Genomic DNA, 22,646 nt, shown 5'->3' on the forward strand with positions numbered 1-22,646 from the left:
TAAATCAAAAATACTTTTCTCACTCTGCTAGCTTTTACTTTTGTCTGTTTTTGTTTTATTTTGTTTTAAAACCAAGATAGAGTTGGATTAAAAATAGAACTTCCTGCATATGCCAGAATTTCTCCAGTGCTTCTAAGCAGGACATGTGAGTGCCTCTGAGACAGGTTTGCAGACAGAAATATGTACAGGGGGAAAGAAGAGAACATAAAAGAAAAGGAAAAGTAAAGAGTCGGATGAGGGAAAAGAAGTGTCTGTTTTGGAGATCAAATACCAGCAACAATTATCTAAACTCCCGTTAAGGTCATCAGTGCCCTTGATATTCTGTTACTTCCTTACTCTCAACTAGGTAACGAGTATGGTTTGTAGGACCTGAGCAATCGTTTTCTTTCTTTCTTTTTTTTTTTTTTTGGAGACAGAGTCTTCCTCTTGCCCAGGCTGGAGTGCAGTGGCACAATTTTGACTCACTGCAACCTCAACTTCCCAGGTTCAATTGATTCTCCTAACTGAGTAGCTGGGACTACAGGCATGCACCACTATTCCCGGCTAATTTTTGATTTTTGGTAGGGATGGGGGGTCTCACCATGTTGCCCAGGCTGGTCTCGAACTCCTGACCTCAGGTGATCCACCCGCCTCGGCCTCCCAAAGTGCTGGGATTACAGGCATGAGACACCACGCCCAGCCAGGTGCATCTCTTATTAACTCTGGCCTGCCTTATTGCTGACTACTGCCTCTAGTGCCAAAAGAGAAACAACTAGAGGATGTACAGCCTATTTAATTGTCTGCTTCATTTAAAATTCTTCTCTTAGCAACAAAATTAGATAAAGTCCTAAATATAACTAAAAAATCAAATGTATACATTTGAGGAATGTAATAGGAAATACACACAATGTTCTTTTTATTGTCATTATAGTCCCCAGACTCCTTTAAAGGAAAAGTAACTACATTTGTTACATAGAAAAACAGCCCTGAATTATTTTCAGCTACATACAAACACCATGGTTAAATCTTCAAAACACATTATTGAACTGAAGAAGTAAGGCAGAAAAATTCCATTTATATAAAATTCAGAAATAGGCAAAATTAAGCATACAGTGATGGTAATACTATTAAGAAAAGCAAGGAAATGAGTACCACAGAAGTCAGAATAGTGACTATTTCTGGGTCAAAGGAAGGATGTTAGGAACAGGTAGGAGCAGCTGACAGACTTTTGGGGCCCTTGGTGTTGTATTTTGTGGCCTTGGTGCTAGTTACATAAGTGTTTACTTCATAATGATTCTCTAAGCTGTGCATTTTGTATTATAAACATTTTCGTGTATAATGTTTATACATTATACATGAAGTGTATATAATTTTGTGGGTTATATTTTGTAAGGTTTAAAAAATGGAAATCAGGCTGGGTGCAGTGACTCAATGTTTGTAATCCCAGCACTTTGGGAGGCCTAGGCGGGTAGATCACTTGAGATCAGGAGTTTGAGCCTGGCCAACATGGCAAAAACCCCTTCTCTACTGAAAATACAAAAATGAGCCGGATGTGGTGGCAGGCACCTCTAATCCCAGCTACTTGGGAGGCTGAGGCAGGAGAATCACTTGAACCCGGGAGGCAGAGGTTGCAGTAAACGGAGATCTCGGCATTGTACTCTAGCCTGGGCGACAGCAGCAAAGCTCTGTCTCAAAAAAAAAAAAAAAAAGGAAATCATTGTGCGAAATGGGAAAGCTAGAACAAGGGAAACAACTAGGAAGCAGACCAGCAGAAATTTAATGGGGAAAAAAGCTATTTATTTTTCTCCAAATGTCTCTCTTGTTTTCCTTATAAGAGAGCAAAGGTTACTGTGATAATTAAAATAACATAAAATGGATTGAGGGAGTTGCCTGCTGATGTGATTCATATTTTGTTGTTCAATCAGTAAATAACTGGAAGAGATAGCTTTCACTTTCATAGTCAAATTAGTTCATGGTCATTTTCTCAAAACAGGTCTTGAGTATGGATTCTGAATTTAGAATTGTCATTTTGTAGAGCAGTTAGGAAAATTGACCAGGGATCTTTGAGCGACATACTCTTTGGTTTAGTTCTATATTGTGAGTCTCGTGAATTTTCTGTATTGTGAATTTTATTTTGAATTTGTTTTGTTTTAAATAATGAATATTATAGTGACTAGGTTTCCACTTTTCTTTTTTTTTTTTGAGACGGAGTCTTGCTCTGTCGCCCAGGCTGGAGTGCAGTGGCCAGATCTCAGCTCACTGCAACCTCCGCCTCCCGGGTTCACACCATTCTTCCGCCTCAGCCTCCTGGGTAGCTGGGACCACAGGCGCCCGCCACCTTGCCCGGCTAATTTTTTTGTATTTTTAGTAGAGACGGGGTTTCGCCGTGTTAGCCAGGATGGTCTCGATCTCCTGACCTCGTGATCCACCCGTCTCGGCCTCCCAAAGTGCTGGGATTACAGGCTTGAGCCACCGCGCCCAGCCTAGGTTTCCACTTTTCTAGTGGTAACTTTAGGCTTAAATGGACATTTCTTACTTAATTAGGTTACTGGTGTTTTCTAAGAATCATTAAATACTTTTTTTAAAAGTTGTATAGAGTAACAGACTCTGTTCTATCATATCTGAAAAGTACAATCTTAGTACAATAGAGGTAATTAAAGTAGAATTATACCAAAAATACTTTGAGAGCATATTTAATGGTGCTTTCTTTATTCTTCAATGAGATGTTTTGATGTGCAATGGTCTGCAAATTAATTCTTCTATTTTTCTTGTATTTTTAAAATTTCTAGTCTATTAAATATGATCTTTCCATTTTTTATTTAATGATTTTATTCCAATCAAATATAATTAACTGTGTTAATTCATTCTTTAGTAAAATAAATTGCTGAAATTGTCTCTCCTAATCATAAAACAGCTATTTAAAATACATTCTAAAGAAATTAAAATTGAAGCTGAAAGTTAAGGAGGAAGGGCACTGAATGTCTTTCCCATTTTTTCATGTCTTTTCTAACCTTTTGGCGGGGGTGGAATTTAACTTCAGACTGTTATTTCTCTCTCCTTCAGTTTTTCACTGTTTCTTTCATAATTCACTCATTGAATGCCTTGACTCAGTTAGCAAAGTATGGGCTATTTTTCTTTTTTGTTATTTTTTGCTTTTTCTTCCAAGCTAGATCTATTCAAAATGATTAACAAGTTAAATTTAAACCAGTCTTTCGTATTCAGTATTAACTACTTGTTTGAAGAAGCAAGAAATCTGCCCCCTCTCAATTTGTTTTTAGGGCATTAAATATAAACATTAGTCTGATTATGATTACTGCCATTCCAAACATATTAATTAAAAGAAATCAACGTTATTTATTTCCTATAAAAACATTTGTTCAAAACATTGAGCTCCACAATAAATCATAGTACAGAAACAATATCTTAACAATTTGTATTATTTTGCTAAAGAATTCATTTAACTGTGATCACATTGTTTGGGATTTAAATGTTTTTCTCTACTTGTATGAAAACTACATTGCTTGAAAACTACAAAAACTAACCCCAATTTGCCTTTCTACACAGTGGTAAAAGATTAAGGAGCTGACATAACCACTAGTGTGTTATATTTAAGCTTCCCTTTGCTGCTTGCTGCACATGTAACAATGTTGTTCTTTCTTTGACACAGACCCAGACAAAAGCTGAGTGTAGCAAGGAAACAGACAGAACGCCTCCAGTAGTGGCCCCCGCCTGGCTCCAGGATTTGTAAACAGAAACATCCCAGGCTCCAATGAGACAGACAGAGGTTCCCTGTCTGTTCTGCATTCAGGAAGTGTTTGCTTGTATAAGCCCAACTATTGCACAGGCATACATTGCAGTGTTTACATTTGGCTGAGTATTTAAACAAGAAAACTAATAGGGAAGAAAAAGAGGGTTTATTAGAGGTAGGAGAAAAAGACAATTCAGGTATAACATGGATGTAGTATATGTTATGTACAAAGGTTTTTTTCTTGTTATTTGTTTTTAAAGAAATAGACAACAAAAAATAGGAGTTTTCTAGTTAAAGGCCTCTTTATTGCACGTACATGTGAATACACATATTGAAATATCTTTCCTGGCAGTTTTTCAGGGATCTCATATTTTTAGACCATGTGACATAGCCTTGGAAAGTTTTTGTTTGAAATTTAACCAATCATATGGTTTATAATGAAACGGGAGAAGTTCCCTCGTCTCACTGGGTGCATGATGCGGCGTGTGGCTCACTTCTTCAGTGTCCCTCTGTGCAAACCTCTATGGGAGCATAGACAGGCAGGCTGTGGGCCTCCGACCCCACAACAGTGTCTAGGGACGAATGTCTACAGCTCCTGAAGCCCCAGTGGGCGTGTGTTACAGGATGCTCTTTTAGTTTGCCATCTATAGGCGGCTTGTGTTAGCTGAATTAGACCCCCTTCCTTATCACAAGGACAGAGGTATTTCTGTATCCCAGGGTTTCTTGCCTTGGTGGAAGAGTCGGCTCACACCTGGGCTTGGAGAATGAGTGCAAAGTTTATCAGTAGAAGTAGCTCTCCACCGGCGGTGGTGGCTCACGCCTGTAATCCCAGCACTTTGGGAGGCTGAGCTGGTCAGATCACAAGGTCAGGAGATCGAGACCATCCTGGCTAACATGGTGAAACCCCGTCTCTACTAAAAATACAAAAAATTAGCCGGGCGAGGTGGCGGGCGCCTGTAGTCCCAGCTACTGGGGAGGCTGAGGCAGGAGAATGGCGTGAACCTGGGAGGCGGCGTCTGCAGTGAGCCGAGATCGCGCCAGTGCACTCCAGCCTGGGCAACAGAGAGAGATTCCGTCTCAAAAAAAAAAAAAAGTAGAAGTAGCTCTTGGCAGATGGGGGAACCCTAAGGGAGATGGTTTTCTCCTGGAGTTGGGCCGCCCAGTGGCCAGGACTCTCCTCCGTCTGCCCCAGCCAAACTCTGCGTCGTTGTCGTTCGGTGGATGGCCTGCCGGCATGTGGGCGTGTAGGTGCCTGTCCTTGTGCTCTTCTGCTGGCGTGCTGCTCTCGACGACCAGCCACTTTCTTCTGCGGATGTGCTCTTCTTTAAGTCTGGCCTCCTGTGTGTATGTCCGCTAGGGTCTCGGGTTTTTATAGGCCCAGGATGGGGACGTGGCAGGTCAGGGTGGTCTTTGAAATGCACCATTTGGGTGGGAAAGCAGGAGTGCCTGTCCTCACCTAGGTCTGTGGGAGTGGAGCCCTAGCCAGGGACCCACTTCTCTCTACCCAGCACTTACCTCCCCCCTTCCATATCATTTAAAGAGGCCACACTCTTCCTTTCCCAGCACTATAACATGTTTAAAATGTTTTAAACTTTTTTCATCCTCTCCAATACATGAATTAATAATTCATATTTCAGATTTTGAATTAATGAATATTTAATGTAAAAGTGTTGTTGCATTTTCTTTTATAAATTTGAGAATAAAAGCAAAGAATGCTGAACCTTCAAAAAACTATGAGAAGACTCATACAGAGTTTTGGAAGTAGAAGGACCTTAAAAGTCACTTATAAGATCACTTATTTTTGTTTTATAGTTTAATGTATTTTAATAACAGACAGGAACAGCAAAAAGACAGCATTAAAAACATGTACTCGAATGTAGGACAACTCAAAAAAGTAGAGTGAACAGATGGAACCTACTCTATGATTAAAATGCTACAAACATCATTTAGTTGCCGTCAATAAGAAATTTACTTACTTTCCAAAAATCCAAATGCAGGCATTGTCCAGAAAAATTTAACAGGTTTATTTGTAATTGTTATGGCCAGGCATGGTGGTTTATGCCTGTAATTCCAACACTTTGGGAGGCCAGGACAGGCAGATTACTTGAGTCCGGGAGTTTGAGACCAACCTGAGCAACACGGCAAAACCTTGTCACTACAAAAAATAAAAATTAGCTAGACGTGGTGGCATGAGACTGTAGTTTCAGATGCTTGGGAGGCTGAGGTGAGAGGATCGCTTGAGCCTGGGAGGCTGACGCTGCAGTGAGCCGTGGTCATACCACTGCACTCCAGCCTGAGTGACAAAGTGAGACCCTGCCTCAAAAACAAACAAAAAAAATCAAACAAAAGAACAAATTAAATAATTGTTATGAAGTTGAACTTTTAAAACTTGTTCACTGAAATGTTTTGACCTTCATTAAATGCTTTATGTCCCACATTTATATTGAAAATCCACATACAAATAAAAATGGAAAAACTACCAGTACATAATTTCTATTCCCTATTTTTTCACTCACTGTCTTATACTTAGGTGCCTTTTGACCCTATGGGGGAAAAATACTGTTCAGAACTACCAGTAACAGGAAGAAGATAATATTTTTTCAACAGAAGTTTTCCATCATAATAGATTCCTTTTTTTTTTTTTTTGAGACAGAGTCGCACTGTGTCACTCAGGCTGGAGTGCAGTGGCGTGATCTCTGCTCACTGCAACCTCCGCCCTCCGAGTTCAAGTGATTCTCCTGCCTCAGCCTCCCAAGTAGCTGGGATTACAGGTACCTGCCCCTGCGCCCAGCTAATTTTTTTGTATTTTCAGTAGAGACAGGGTTTCACCATCTTGGCCAGGCTGGTCTTGAACTCCTGACCTCATGATCCACCTGCCTCAGCCTCAGAAAGTGCTAGGATTACAGGCGTGAGCCACCGCGCCCGGCCCATCATGGTAGATTCATAAGGATGCTGTCTACAAATGCAGTGTGCTAGTTGGATATCTTTTGGCATGATTGTTACATGTTTGGCGTGGATAACATACAGGTTAGTGTCTTCAAAGAGGCCAACCAGATAGGCCTACTCAACCAGAGAGATAGCTATTTGTCAAAATACCAATAGCTGTACTCTAGATGTGCCAATCTATTTTGAAGTCCCGAACAATTTCTCACCTCAGACGCTGGAAGAAAAGTTTGCCAATCAGAAGTTCAGGGGACTTCTGATTAGTACTTATTACAGAGTGCCTTGCAAATAGGTCTGTAATTCTGAGGTTTCCTCACCTATCCTGTAGAGGGCACTCTCTTAGGAGCAGCTGGTTTTTTTGTTTGGTTGGTTGGGTTTTTTTGTTTTAATTTTGGAAATGGCTTTACTCTGTCTTCTAGGCCAGAGTGTAGTGGCACAATCATAGCTCACTGCAGCCTCTAACTCCTGAGCTCAAGCAACTCTCCCAACCTAGCCTCCTGAGTAGCTGGATTACAGGTGTGAGCACTGAGCTTGATCTCTTATGAGCAACTTTTGTAACCACTTGCTTACTGGATGCTTTACTTCTAGTTAATTTGTGAACATTATTGTACCTTTTATAAGCGATGGTATAGAGACCTCATTACTTATTCTTCTCCTTTGGCTGGAGTTTGGCAAGCTAGAGATGGTGCTGGCATTCTATAACTACTTTATTTTATGCATAAAGAAGTAAGAGCCCAGAAAAATTATATAATTTGTCCACAGTGGCTAAAGTGGGGCTAAAACTTATGACCTCTTTTCACTAAACTACTTTACCACTTTTACCTGAAATATTTTGGAAGTGTAATATTATCAGTAATAGACTACTTATTTCCTAACAACTGGTTGGTTGTGATAATGTTAAATTATAGTAAATTTTGAAGTTAAATCACTGTTCATCATGCTTGCTAATACTTGATGTAATGCCTTAGGAGAGATTTTCCTACCTAGGTGTCTCAGTCAAAGTAGCGTAGACTGGGTTCTTAGTTCTAGAGTCTGGGAAGTCAGTGTCCTTAACAGTGCCTGTAGATGGTTGTCTTTTCATTGTAACTTACATGTTACATGTGACTCACATGCCAGTGTTCTCACATGGCAGAGAACAGAAAGATCCTGTGTCTCCTCTTTTTAAAAAAAATTTTAATTAATTTATTTTTTTTGAGACAGAGTCTTACTCACCCAGGCTGGAGTGCAGTGGTGTGATATCAGCTCACTGCAACCTCCACCTCTTGGGTTCAAGCAATTCTCCTGCCTCAGCTTCCCAAGTAGCTGGGATTACAGGCACACACCACCACACCCAGCTAATTTTTTGTATTTTTAGTACAGCAGGGTTTCATCATGTTGGCCAGGCTGGTCTCAAACTCCTGACCTCAAGTCCTCGAGTGATCCACCCACCTTGGCCTCCACCTCGGATTACATGAGCCACCATGCCTGGCCTTTTTTTTTTTTTTTAAACAAGGGCCCTAAACCCATTCATGAGGGCTCTACCCTTACTATATAATTACCTTCCAAAGGTTCCACCTCCATATAGTGTCATGTTGGGGATTTAGGCTTTAACATATGAATTTGCAGGGCACATAAATATTCAGTGCATTGGCTAGGTGTGATGGCTCACACCTGTAATCCCAGCACTTTGGGAGGCCAAGGCGGGTGGATCACGAGGTCAGGAGTTGGAGACCAGCCTGACCAACATGGTGAAACCCCATCTCTACTAAAAATACAAAAAATTAGTTGGGCATGGTGGCGTGTGCCTGTAATTCCAGCTACTCGGGACGCTGAGGCAGGAGAATTGCTTGAACCCAGAAGGCGGAGGTTGCAATGAGCTGAGATCGCGCCCCTACACTCCATCCTGGGTGACAAGAGCAAAACTCTGTCTCAAAAAACAGTTTAACAGCAAAAAGAATTAGCCAGGCATAGTGGTGTGCACCTGTAATCCCAGCTACTCGGGAGGCTGAGGCGGGAGAATTGTTAGAGCCTGGGAGGCAGAGGTTGTAGTGACCCGAGATCATGCCATTGCACTCCACCTGTGCAAGAGAGTGAGACTCTGCCTTAAAAAAAAAAAAGGAATTCATTAAATGTTCAGCTGTTTCTTCCTACTCACATGTACTGTGGTGTCCTCCTCCACCCACTGCTTTACCTAGAATAAGAACAGCCTTGGGTCTTTTCACTCTTGGAAGAGTCTTTTCATATTCTACTTTTTAATCTATGTAGTTTCCTTTTGTCCTTAGATCTTATTTTTAAAGAAAAGGTTGTGATTTTTAGGTTTTCTGACTTGTTGTCAGGGAGGTATTTTGGCTTCTTATTAAGATGGGAACAAAATTATTTGCATCTTTCTATACTCTAAGCAGAAGTGGGAGTCTCCTTTTTTCACATTGGTCGAGACAGTGTCTTGCTTTGTCACCCATCCATACGGGAGTGCAGTAACACAGTTATGGCTCACTGCAGCCTCGAACTCCTGGGCACGAGCAGTCTTCCTGTCTCAGCCTCCGAAGTAACTGGGACTATAGGTATGCACTACCACACCCAGCTAATTTTTTTTTTTTTCTTTGTAGAGACAAAGTCTTGCTCTGTCACCCAGGCTGGTCTCAAGCTCCTGGCCTAAAGCAATTCTCCCACCTTAGCCTCGCAAAATGCTGAGATCACAGGCATGAGCCACTGTTGCCTGGCCTTTTTTCACTTTTTTTTTTTTCCTGAGATGGAGTTTCATTCTTGTTGCCCATGCTGGAGTGCAATGGCGCGATCTTGGCTCACTGCAACCTCTGCCTCCCAGGTTCAAGCGATTCTCCTGCCTCAGCCTCATGAGTAGCTGGAATTATAAGCATGTGCCACCATGCCTGGTTAATTTTTGTATTTTTAGTAGAGACAGGTTTCACCATGTTGGCTAGACTAGTCTCGAACTCCTGACCTCAGGTGATTCGCCCACCTCAGCCTCCCAAAGTGCTGGGATTACAGGTGTGAGCTACTGTGCCTGACCCTTTTTTCACATTTTAACATATATGATATGATAAATCATTTTATCTTATCTAAAAAGCTGTCAGTTGAGGCTATTATTATTATTATTATTTTTGAGTCTTTCTCTGTTGCCCAGGTTGGAGTGCAGTGGTGTGATCTCGGCTCACTGCAACCTCTGCCTCCTAGGTTCAAGGGATTCTCCTGCCTCAGCCTCCCGAATAGCTGGGATTACAGGTGCACACCATCACGCCCAGCTAATTTTTGTATTTTTAGTAGAGGTGGGGTTTCACCATGTTGGTCAGGCTGGTCCCGAACTCCTGACCTAGTGATCCACCCACCTGGGTCTCCCGAAGTTCTGGGATTACAGGCGTGAGTCACTGTGCCCAGCTGAGGCTATTATTTCCTTATCACCAAGAAAAAGAAATACTGTCAAATAATTTTACAGTGCCACAAATATGATATATCCCGCTGTAGGAGATTTTGAGATGTGATCAATGTATATATTAAAACTGATGAAATATGGGAGCTGTCACCTATGTACATGTGAACTTGATTGTTAACTCTGGCAGAATGTCCACTTAACAGCAACCCATCAGTGTTTCTGTCAACAAACCATATGAGAAGTCAAATGAGTTGTATTGTTTGAAAATGTTTCATTGGATAACAAAATGTTGATGGTTGCTAACGTTTAGTGATGAGTCTTTGGAATTTGTATGTATACTCCACTTTTGTGTATAGTAGTAAGTTTTTTATAATAAAAAGATTAAAACTAGAAGAAGCAACCTTCCATTGGCACTTTCTGGCATGATCAAGAAAGCATCTGCATTAAAATTTTCAGTATCAGTGTTAGTGGATGGAAAGAAAATTCCAGAAACAAAAGTCGAAATAATTTTTTAAGGAAATGTTGGGTTATGATTCTCAGTGATGTTTTTAATGACACATAAGGTAGAAATGTATGGAAAAATAGGACATACTTGACAAATTTGAAAAAATATTCAGAGGAATCTAACTCTAAATATGAAAAAGTTTTAGGAATACCTATACCAATTTATTTTGCTTCTGTTTTTCTTTTTACGGGCTGTATAACAATGATTTTAATAATCTCTGTCCAAATAAGTCTAAAGGAGCTTATCAAGAAGTAAAGCATAAACATTCTAGGGGATAAGTCATAGTTGGTTGTAGTTTAAGCAGCATACTTTTTAGTATCTCTTATTCTGAATTTAAAAAAGTAAGCACCGTGTATATAGTTAATCATTTTTAGTGTTTCCAAGATACTGCTTTTCTTCATAGGCTATAAAAAACTTTTGTTGTTTATATTAGTAACAAAAACAATTTTGCAAATGGAAACATTTCTAGAAACCTTACTGTTTATATTAGTATTATATAAATTTATCCAGTTTCCAAAAATTTGGGTAATGCTAAAATCACTTTCCAACAACTAGAAAAAGACTAGGAAAATTATCATTTCTATTTTGTAATAAAAGCTTGATAAAATACACATTAGCTGTATACAATGTTCTCATAATTTAGTAAAAGCAAAGAAAAAAAACCTAGAAAGCTAAATCCCAGTGGAAAAATCTTTATTATTAAATTTTCAATTGTACTAATTCTGTGCTTTTATGTACAATATTTGGTGTTTCAGGTTTTTCCAAAATCTAACCTTTGTTACATTAAAATTTTAATATTTTATTTAATTGGTAATGTCCTTTAAAGAACATTAATCTAAATTTTAAATATTGAAATTTAAACAAGTCCACATATTTCAGAATTAAAAATTAGATTTTTAAAAAATAAAATTAGATTCCTTATCACTTCTCATTCCTAGTTGAATTTGAAATACATTTTTCAAATAAGTAATATGGTTCAGTTCTTTTGGGAATTATAACATTGGATATCTTAACTCATTTGCAGAAACAGTTTTATCCATAATGCCATATTAATGTTACATTTAATATTTAACTCTATTTTTTATAGAGAAGACTTAAGATAATCTTTATTAACTCGTATTTACTTGAATTACACAAGAATGTAAGAACACATTTAAATATTCAGCCGTTCTCATTTAGATGTAGCAAAACTTTGTTTCATGTTAGACCTATGAATTTTTTTATTCTAACAAACGTTTAAAGAAATACCAGTTTTCGGCTGGGAGCGGTGGCTTATGCCTGTAATCCTAGCACTTTGGGAGGTCGAGGTGGGCAGATCATGAGGTCAGGAGTTCGAGGCCAGCCTGACCAACATGGTGAAACCCCATCTCTACTAAAAATACAAAAATTAGCCGGGTGTGGTGGCACGTGCCTGTAATCCCAGCTACTTAGGAGGCTGAGGCAGGAAAATCACTTGAACCTAGGAGGCGGAGGTTGCAGTGAGCTGAGATTGTACATCTATGACATGGATAATATTCAGTGATAAAAGGAAATGAACTACTACGCCACAAAAAGACATGGAGGAACCTAAAGTACATACTGCTAAGTGAAAGAAGGCAGTCTGAAAAGTCTATATATTGTATCATTACAACTATATGACTTTCTGGAAAAGAAAAACTGTAAGCATATAAAATATCCTTGTATAGTGATCAATCTGTAAATTATTTAGTTTTGTGTGTGTGTATGTATTGAAAATAGTTTATTTTTTAGGCTTAGCAAATTCTAAAAATGAGTTAGTTTTTTTTTTTTTTTTTTTTTTTGAGATGGAGTCTCACTCTCTTGCCCAGGCTGGAGTACAATGGCATGATCTTGGCTCACTGCAACCTCTGCCTCCCAGGTTCAAGTGATTCTCCTGCCTCAGCCTCCTGAGTAGCTGGGATTACAGGCACACGTCACCATTCCCAGCTAATTTTTGTATTTTTAGTAGAGATGTGGTTTCACCATGTTGGTCAGGCGGTCTCAAACCCCTGACCTCGTGATCAGTCTGCCTCAGCCTCCCAGTGTGCTGGGATTGTCAATAGTGATGCTGTGAACATGCATGTAGAAGTTTGTGTTTGAACACTTGTTTTTGGTTCTTTTTGATATATGCCTAGGAGTGGAATTGCTGGGTCTTACGGTGATTCCATGTTTAACTTTTTGAGGAACTTGCAAACTGTTTTCTACTGTATATTTACCATTTTATATCCCACCAGCAATGTACAAGAGTTCTGATTTATCCACATCCTTGCTAGCACTTTTTCTTTTCTTTTTTTCTTTAATTGTAGCCATGCTAATGTATGTGAAATAGTATCTCACTGTGGTAAAATGAGTTTTATATGTAGCTTTTTTGCCTGTAAGTTACTCTGTATGTTAAAAGGAGGCACAATGATCAATATGTTAAAATCTATTAATATCTAATAAATGGGCTGGGCACAGTGACTCATACCTGTAATCCCAGCACTTTGGGTCACCAAAGTGGGCACATCAACTTGAGACCAGGAGTTCAAGACCAGTCTGGTTAACATGGTGAAACCCCATCTCTACTAAAAATACAAAAAATTATCCAGGTGTGGTGCTACACATCTATAATCCCAGTGACTCAGGAGGCTGAGGCACAAGAATTGCTTGAGTCTGAGAGGTGGAGTTTGCAGTGAGTGAGCTGAGATTGCACCACTGAACTCTAGCCTGGGCAACAGAGCAAGACTCTCTTAAAAAAAAAAAAAAGAAAGAAAGAAAATCTAATAAATGGCCTGCAAATTAAGAATATTTCAGTGTTGTCTCAACAGATCCTTCTATAGAAATATAGTTTTGACGTTTTAATAAGCAACTTGTACTTAATTTGATTGAGACAAATAAATTCATTAAAACAGGAATGCCCATTAGAGGAACTCTTCACCATAGAGGCATCCTACTTTGCCATAGAAGCTTCTAATTTGAGTATAACATGCTTGATTTTGATTGAATGTAAAGAATGAATAAAGATGCTGGCAGTCATCAAGCACAGCCTCTGAACAGTATTACCAAACATTGCATAACTATGTCTAGTAAAACAGTGAACAGCTCTTTCATAGGGTAACTGATTCTATTTTAGACAGGTCTATTTATAAGCCATGTTTTTCTGTATGCTGAACTAAAGGCTGTTATCCTTGAAGATACACTGATTGGAACTGGTTATTCTTTCTTGGTCCAAATCAAGTCCATTTTTTGATGTGAAGACAGCTATCACATCCTCCCAAGTTTTCTTTTTTTCCTCATCAGATGTTTTCAGTTCTTTCTACCCATCACAGTTCAGAGGTCTCATACCTTCACAGTTGCACTTGCTGTCTTTTGGATATGCTCTAGTTGGTGAACATCCATCCTAAAGGGTATTTGCTCTAGACATGATCTGACCTACAGAATGGAACTTAACACATAAAATGTTTACATGTTCATGATAGCCCTGTGATTTACCTACGTGATTCCCATTCCATTCTGCAAGTGAGTAAACTTGGGCTCAGATAGGTGAAGAAACTTCCCGAAGGTCATATATTAAGTGGAAGAACTGAGCTTCAAGTCCAATTCAGATTCAACTACCTGCAAAGCCATGCTATTTTCATTAATAATAATATCAATATTGATAAACATAACTACCATTTATTGCATAGATAAAATATGCTTTTTTAAAAAAACTTTAATTTTTTTTTTAAGAAACAGTCTCACTACGTCACCCAAGCTGGAGTGCAGTGGTACAATCATTCACTGCAGCCTCAAATTCCTGGGCCCAAGCAATCCTCCTACCATAGCCCCCTGAGTAGCTGGGACCATAGGTGCATGCCACCATGCCTGACTACTTTTTTTTTTAAATTTGTTTTAATGCCTGGCATTTTGCTATGTTGTCCAGGCTGGCCTTGACCTCCTGGCCTCAAGTGATCCTCCTGCAGCAGCCTCCCAAAGTGTTGGGATTACAGGCATGAGCCACCGTGCCCAGCCAGATAATATATTCTTGACATCATATTAAGTACTTAGACTGCCATCTAAATCTTACAGCTAACTTGGGAAATAGAGTACTATTTTTATAAATGAGGAAATTGAGGAGTTAAAACCAAATGTGATTCTAAAACTATTAGATTCTAAGACTCTTAATGGTATACTATCCTGTCTATGCTGTTTCATGGTATAGTTGATATTTCAATAATTAGGAGCACACCTACTTGGTGTTTCAGTGTTCCAAATCTATATGGAATAGTCTGTATGATTAAAAAATATAATTTGTAATTATCACAAATTTGCTAATTTTTCTTTCATTTCCTTTGATGCAAAAACATTACTGATTTGATTATACATTGATACAGCCTTTCTAAAGGGCAGTCTGTCAGTATTTAAAAAAATACTTTTTCAAAAAATGATGATGTTTCAAAATTTGTTTTCTTTTAGGTCCACCTCATTCATTTAACCGAGATGAGACAATAATCATTGCTTTGGCATCAGTCTCTGTATTAACTGTTTTGATAGTTGCCTTATGCTTTGGATACAGAATGTTGACAGGTAAAAATTACCATTTTTTGTCCTATCATTTATTAAACATGCAATTTAAGCAGTTTATTTGCTCCTTTTAAATGCCCTATGTTAAAAAACAATAGTCTCAAAGTTAAGCAAAGTACAGCCAGCCTCAGTAGTTATCACATATGGACAGTATTGTTTCATCATTTAAATTATCAGTCACTACCCCTTTCTATGCCACTGGATTATTTTGAAGCAAATCACGGATACAATGTATCTATAAATATTTAATTAGATATTATATCTCTTTAAATATTATCTCTATAATACAGGAGCTTTAAGAATACATATCCATAACACCATTTTCACATCTGAAAAAATAACAGTAATTCCTCAGTGTCATCAAATGTCAAGTTGGTTCTAATAAACTTTAGGTTTGATGGACTGTTTAGAAAGTCAGCATTCATTCATTCATTTGAATAACTTCTATACAATCTTCTTTAAAGTTTTTATAAAAATATTGCTTAGGGTTTTAAACTTTTAAAGTAAGTCATTATGAAAGTGTCTCCCAGAATTTGGCTTTCATGCTATTCTGCATTCATCTTCATTTATAGGTATTACCTAGTTTAGTAAATCGCTTTACTCCTCTTGACATTAGGCATAAATCTTGCTGCTAATCTTTCTGCAGCTCTTCTTTCTAAGTGTAATATTATAAAAAGTGTAAAAAGATATTCATTTTCAGAAAACCATATATTAGTAACCTGTTTCCTGTTCCTATAGGAGACCATAAACAAGGTCTTCACAGTATGAACATGATGGAGGCAGCAGCATCTGAACCCTCTCTTGACCTAGATAATCTGAAACTGTTGGAGGTAAGTTTGCTTTTAGATTATGGACTGTTGTTTCTACTGTGATACTAGACCTGGAACAGTGACTTCATTCACTCATTAAGACATTCATTCATTTATTTAACCCTTATTTACTAAATTACAATTTTTTGTCAAGGCCTATTCTAGGCACTGGGAACATAGGTGAACAATACAGGTATGTCTCCTGGGGCTTGTATTTGAGTTGAAGAGTCCACAAACAGCTACAGGAATGTATAATATAATTGCAAGTAGCAGTAAGTGCTATGAAGAAAAGTATAGTAAATAAGAAAGTAATGAAAAGGGAGTTATTAAAGAAAATATGGGCCAGGCTCAGTGGCTTATGCCTGTAATCCCAGCACTTTGGGAGGCTGAAGCAGGTGGATCACCTGAGGTCGGGAGTTCAAGACCAGCCTGACCAACATGAAGAAACCCCGTCTCTACTAAAAATACAAAATTAGCCAGGCATGATGGCGCATGCCTGTAATCCCAGCTATTCAGGAGGTTGAGGCAGGAGAATTGTTTGAACCTGGGAGGCGGAGGCTGCAGTGAGCTAAGATCACACCATTGCACTCTAGCCTGGGCAACAAAAGCAAAACTCTGCCACAGAAAAAAAAAAAAAGAAAAGAAAAAGAAAATATGGCCAGGTGTGATGGCTCATGCATGTAATCCCGTCACTTTGGGAGGCCAAGGCAGGGGGATCCCTTGAGGTCAGGAGTTCAAGACCAGCCTGGCCAGCATGGTGAAACCCCATCTCTACTAAAATACAAAGATTAACTGGGAGTGGTGGCACACGCCTATAGTCCCAGCTGCTTGGGAGGCTGAGGCTAGCAAATTGCTTGAACCCAGAAGGTGGAGGTTGCAGTGAGCCAAGATCATGCCACTGCACGCTAGGTGACAGAGCAAGAATCCGTCTCAAAAAAAAAAAAAAATATATATATATATATATATATATATATATATATATATTTAGAAAGAGGTTGACCTTTGAGTAGAGATTTGTACAGGGTATGAGAATAAAGACATGAAAGTTTGAAAAGAGTGTGCCGCAAGGAATCCATAATAGACAACAAATAAATACTCCTTGTCTGCATATAGTACATATTTTTGTAGAAACATAAGGCTCATATATATAGAATTTAAGTTTCATTTGGTGATATCTCAGAAGCTACATTAAAAGTGTTACCATGATGAGTGTTTTTATGATATTTATTAAGATTGACTTGAAAACTATGGTCCCCAAACCAGACTATTAAATAATAGATATGATAGATTTGACTATATAAAAAATTATAAGAACTTTCTGTTTTGGGAGAGATATACCGTAAACAAAGATAAAAGCCAAATTTGAAAAATAAATTTCAACATATAAGGGAAAACTTGATAAAGAACTGATATAAATCAAGATGAAAGAAACATTCTATAGCAAATCAACAAAAAGGCTGGGTGCTGTGACTCACACCTGTAATCCCAGCTCTTTTGGGAGGCCAAAGTGGGTGGATTGCTTGAGCCTAGGAGTTCAAGACAAGTCATGGGCAACATGGTGAAACCCCATTTATTTTATAAAAAATACAAAAATTAGCTGGGTGTGGTGGCACATGCCTGTAGTCCCAGCTACTCGGGAGGCTGAGGTTGAAGGATCACTTGAGCCCAGGAGGTAGAGGTTGTGGTGAGCCTAGGCAACAGAGACCCTGTCTCAAAAAAAAAAAAAGGGGACGAAAGATATTAACTGCCAATTCACAAAATAAGTAAGTGTGGCTAAGAAATGTACAGTAAGATGTCCAATTTATGAGGCTGAAAGAAATACTAGTTAACCTATGGAATTTTAACTGTGATTAAGTGATAGAAACACTTCCAAACATTGCTGAATTAACTATATATTGATACAACCTTTTAAAAGAACACTTTGTATAATTTTTACCTGGAAATAGTGTATTTAACACAACATATATCCTTAAATAAATGATGATAAATCCCCCACCTGTTTTAATAAAAAGTAAAAGCAATCCCCAGGAGCCAAAAATAACGAGAATGGGTTACATTTTACTGGTTCTTTGTGTGTTGAGTAATTTTTTTGTATTCTGGATATTGCGAATATTGTATTGTGGAACACTGGACTCTTCTAAAGTGTGTCAATTTTTGCTGTTTTAGTAAGCAATTAACTTGGGTGAACACATACCACAAACCTGTCTGGGGCAGAAACTCAAATCTCAGTTCAGTGATTTTATCTTTTTTTTTTTTTTTTTTTTTTGAGATGGAATCTGGCTCTGTCGCCTAGGCTGGAGTACAAGGCACGGTCTCGGCTCACTGCAGCCTCTGCCTCCTGGGTTCAAGTGATTCTCCACCCTCAACCTCTATATAGGGATCTTTATGCAAGTATTTAAGTCTCCACACAAGTGACTACAGGAGCATGCCACCACGGCCAGCTAATTTTTGTATTTTTAGTAGAGACGGGGTTTCACTATGTTGACCAGGCTGGTCTTGAACTCCTGACCTCATGATCCACCCACCTCAGCCTCCCAAAGTGCTGGGATTACAGGCATGAGCCATCGCGCCTGGCCTCAGTTATTTTATCTTTAGCTGGAGACTGTCTTATATATTCATTGGGTTTCCCTCTCTCTGAATTTGTCCTTTCTAGGGTTCTCCCCTCACTTTTTAGCAACTGTGGTTGTCCCAAATATGTCCTAAGTTTCTCAAGGCCAGAACAATTTTCTGTTTTTCTTTTTTTTTCTTTTTGAGACGGAGTCTCGCTAGGTCGCCCAGGCTGGAGTGCAGTGGTGCGATCTCGGCTCACTGCAAGCTCCGCCGCCTCCCAGGTTCACGCCATTCTCCTGCCTCAGCCTCCTGAGTAACTGGGACTACAGGCACTGGCCACCACACCTGGCTTTTTTTTTTTTTTTTAGTGGAGACGGGGGTTTCACCGTGTTAGCCAGAATGGTCTCGATCTCCTGACCTCATGATCTACCCACCTCAGCCTCCCAAAGTGCTAGGATTACAGGCATGAGCCACCACACCTGGCCTCTTTTTTCTTTTTTCTTTTTTAATTGAGACAGAGTCTTGCTCTTTCGCCCAGGCTGGAGTGCAGTGGTGCAGTCTCAGCTCACTGCAACCTCCATTTCCCAGGTTCAAGTGCTTCTCCTGCCTCAGCCTCCTGAGTAGCTAGGATTACAGGTGTGTGCCATGATACTCGGCTAATTTTTGTATTTTTAGTAGAGACAGGGTTTCGCCACTTTGGCCAGGCTGGTCTCGGATTCCTGACCTCAAGTGATCTGCCCGCCTTGCCCTCCCAAAGTGCTGGGATTACAGGCATGAGGCACCACACCCAGCCTAGAATGATTTTCTTCAGCAATTTTAGTTCCACTGCACAGTGCTGATTTCAGCCTGCCCTCAAGCTAAAAGCCATAAAAATGGGTAACTTGCCCCATGCCACTTTTTTCTCAAAGCCTTAATGCCTCTCAAGATCTATCTGCCTTTAGATCTTTTTTTTTTTTTTTAATTTTGTCCAGCATTTATAAATGTTCTCTGTGGGCAGGCTGGGTCTGATAGGAGCATCATCAGCCATACTAGAACAGAATTAATTAATTTCTTGATAATGGAATAAACTGTAAGCAAAGAGAGCTGTGGCATTCCGTTTAAATTTGTACTTTATTGGCCAGGCACAGTGGCTCATGCCTGTAATCCCAGCACTTTGGAAGGCTGAGGCAGGTGGATCACGAGGTCAGGAGATCGAGACCATCCTGGCTAACACAGCAAAACCCCATCTCTACTAAAAATACAAAACATTAGCTGGGCGTGGTGGCAGGCACCTGTAGTCCCAGTTACTCGGGAGGCTGAGGCAGGAGAATGGCGTGAACCTGGGAGGCAGAGCTTGCAGTGAGCCGAGATTGCGCCGCTGTACTCTAGCCTGGGCGACAGAGCAAGACTCTTGTCTCAAAAAAAAAAAAAAAAAAAAAAAAGTTCTTTATTATTTAGTAAACTTGATTGTTCAATTGTGGTATTAATACCTTGCTTTCTTTAAAACACAGCTGATTGGCCGAGGTCGATATGGAGCAGTATATAAAGGCTCCTTGGATGAGCGTCCAGTTGCTGTAAAAGTGTTTTCATTTGCAAACCGCCAGAATTTTATCAATGAAAAGAACATTTACAGAGTGCCTTTGATGGAACATGACAACATTGCCCGCTTTATAGTTGGAGATGAGAGAGTCACTGCAGATGGACGCATGGAATATTTGCTTGTGATGGAGTATTATCCCAATGTAAGTTCTTCATACAATATAAACTGAGGTCACGTGCGGTGGATCACTTGAGGCCCGGAGTTCAGGACCAGCCTCGCCAACATGGCAAAACTCCGTCTCTACTAAAAATACAAAAATTAGTTGGGGGTGTGATGGCGCACATCTGTAATTCCAGCTACTTGGGAGGCTGAGGCACGAGAATTGCTTGAACCCGGGAGGCGGAGGTTGCAGTGAGCCAAGGTTGTACCACTACACTGCATTCTGGGCCACAGAGCAAGACGCCATCTCAAAAAATAAAAAAAAATAAACTGACATTTATATTAGTTGTTAATCAGACTTCAAAGAGGACCACTGTATTACAGATAGAGCATTGCTGACTCACAAACTGGATTATTCATGTCTGCAGTGAAATAAGGATCTCACACCAGAATGTGAATCAACTAATTATACTGTTTGTTTTGCTGTCTCCTCTTTCTTTCTGTTTTTCTCTTTTTTATTTAATTTTTTGACAACAAGTGTTTCCATGATAGAAGCAGTACTTTGATTAACATTCATTCTGATGCAAACTTCTTTTCTCATCAGCAACTGGTAATAGTTTGTAGATAAGCACTTTGAGTAGCACCAGTACATACATGAATATATTTACAAAAGCCTTTTATTTTCTACTTATTAACCATAACAATATAATTTATATTTGTACTGGTGAGTGATACACTTTTCTATCTTAATTTGATGAAATAATTGTTTCAAAGGAAATAATCATTCATAATTTTTAATATTGGAGCCATAAAAATTGATAATGTTTAAATTCCCTTTACCTTCCCTTCCTCTCCTCTCTACACACAGAAATGTCATCCTAACTCTTTCAAGATTCTGAAATGTAGTAGTTCATTAGATCTTCATGGAATCCTAACCTATTTGCAAATTCTTTATAAGAATGCTAACTTATCTCTTCATGTTAAAGTAAGTTAATTCTACCTTTTTTTTTTTTTTTTGCATTTTTTCCTCTATATAGGGATCTTTATGCAAGTATTTAAGTCTCCACACAAGTGACTGGGTAAGCTCTTGCCGTCTTGCTCATTCTGTTACTAGAGGACTGGCTTATCTTCACACAGAATTACCACGAGGAGGTAAGAGAGTCAGTAGATGAAATTGACACTCATATGGGTTCAGAATTCACAACAGGAAATTTTAATTATATCTTCAAAGTATAAAAGTATAATTTATATTATCAGAGATTTATTATTAGCTAGTTGTTTGAAAGATTTGGCATGTAATGCATTTGAGATGTAACAGAAAGAGCTTTCCCACGCAGCTGCCAAGATGGCAGAGGGCCAGTCCTGGTGCTTGATAGCTGAGTCCAACTGCTGGGCTACCTGGAGGCTGTCATGACCCAGCAGAGAAAGTAGTGGTCATGTACTGAGAGGACATCACCATTTCTGGCAGTTTCTACAGAAACAAGTTAAAGTACCTAGCCTTCCTCTGCAAGCAGACAAACACCAACCTTTCCCAAGGACCCTGCCATTTATGGGTCCCCAGCCATATCTTTTGGCAGACCACCTGCAGTAGGCTGCTCCATAACACCAAGCAAGGCTAGACTTCCCTGGATCACTTCAAGGAGTTTGATGGAATCCCACTACTGTATGACAAGAAAAAGCAGATGGCGGTTTCTGCCACCCTCAGGGTCATATGTCCGAAGCCTCGAAGGAAGTTTGCCCTACCTGGGGCACTGGGCTTACAAGGTTGACTGGAAATACCAGACAATGACAGCCACCATGGAGGAGAAGAGAAAGGTCTATTACCAGAAGAAAAACAGCTCATGAGGCTATGGGAAAAGGCTGAAAAGAACATTGACAAATACACAAAGGTCCTCAAGGCCCACAGACTCCTAGTCTGAGTCCAGTAAATACTGTTTATTCCTCATTCTTGTCCTGTTCTGCCCTTCTTCCATTGTTGCCATGGGGATGTAGGAGACCCAGGGGCAGCAGTCCAGGTGCCATAGGCAGCCTGGGACTTAACAAAGCTGGAGATAAGAAATGAATCTTAGTCACTGTCTTTCTGTTAGGTTACTTTAAACAACTCTAAGAGTTGTGCAGACATAATTTGTTTTACGATGTACTTGTTTGCAAGAGAGTTTCATCAAATCATTAGTAAAAACAACCAGCTACTTCAGTTGGAATGTTAGCAGCCCAGGCGTGATGATTCATGCCTGTAACCCTAACACTTTGGGAGACCAAGGCAGGTGGATCACTTGAGCTCAGGAGTTTGAGACCAGCCCGGGTAACATGGTGAAACCCTGTCTTTACAAAAAATACAAACATTAGCTGGACGTAGTGGCATGCACCTGTAGTCCCAGTTACTTGGGAGACTGAGCTGGGAGGATTGTTTGAGCCTGGGAGGTGAAGGTTCTAGTTAGCTGAAATAACACCACTGTATTCTAGCCTGGCTGACAGCTAGACTCTGTCTCAGAAAAAACAAGAACAAAACAAAACAAAAAAATAGCAAA

General features: G+C 39.4%; 1 protein-coding gene across 2 annotated transcripts in view; it reads left to right on the forward strand.

The window, feature by feature from the left end:
- Nucleotides 1-22,646, forward strand: part of BMPR2 (bone morphogenetic protein receptor type 2) — a 209,081-nt gene that overhangs the window by 145,986 nt on the left and 40,449 nt on the right. For both annotated transcript variants that reach the window (XM_023219105.2, XM_023219097.2), the window contains exons 4-7: nt 14,974-15,084; nt 15,820-15,911; nt 19,931-20,161; nt 21,156-21,270. In XM_023219105.2, coding sequence (XP_023074873.1) covers nt 14,974-15,084; nt 15,820-15,911; nt 19,931-20,161; nt 21,156-21,270 — 549 coding nt within the window. The remainder of the gene's footprint in view (nt 1-14,973; nt 15,085-15,819; nt 15,912-19,930; nt 20,162-21,155; nt 21,271-22,646) is intronic.

This window comes from Piliocolobus tephrosceles, chromosome 11 (assembly GCF_002776525.5).
Source record: "Piliocolobus tephrosceles isolate RC106 chromosome 11, ASM277652v3, whole genome shotgun sequence".
In the NCBI taxonomy this organism is placed as follows: Eukaryota; Metazoa; Chordata; class Mammalia; order Primates; family Cercopithecidae; genus Piliocolobus; species Piliocolobus tephrosceles.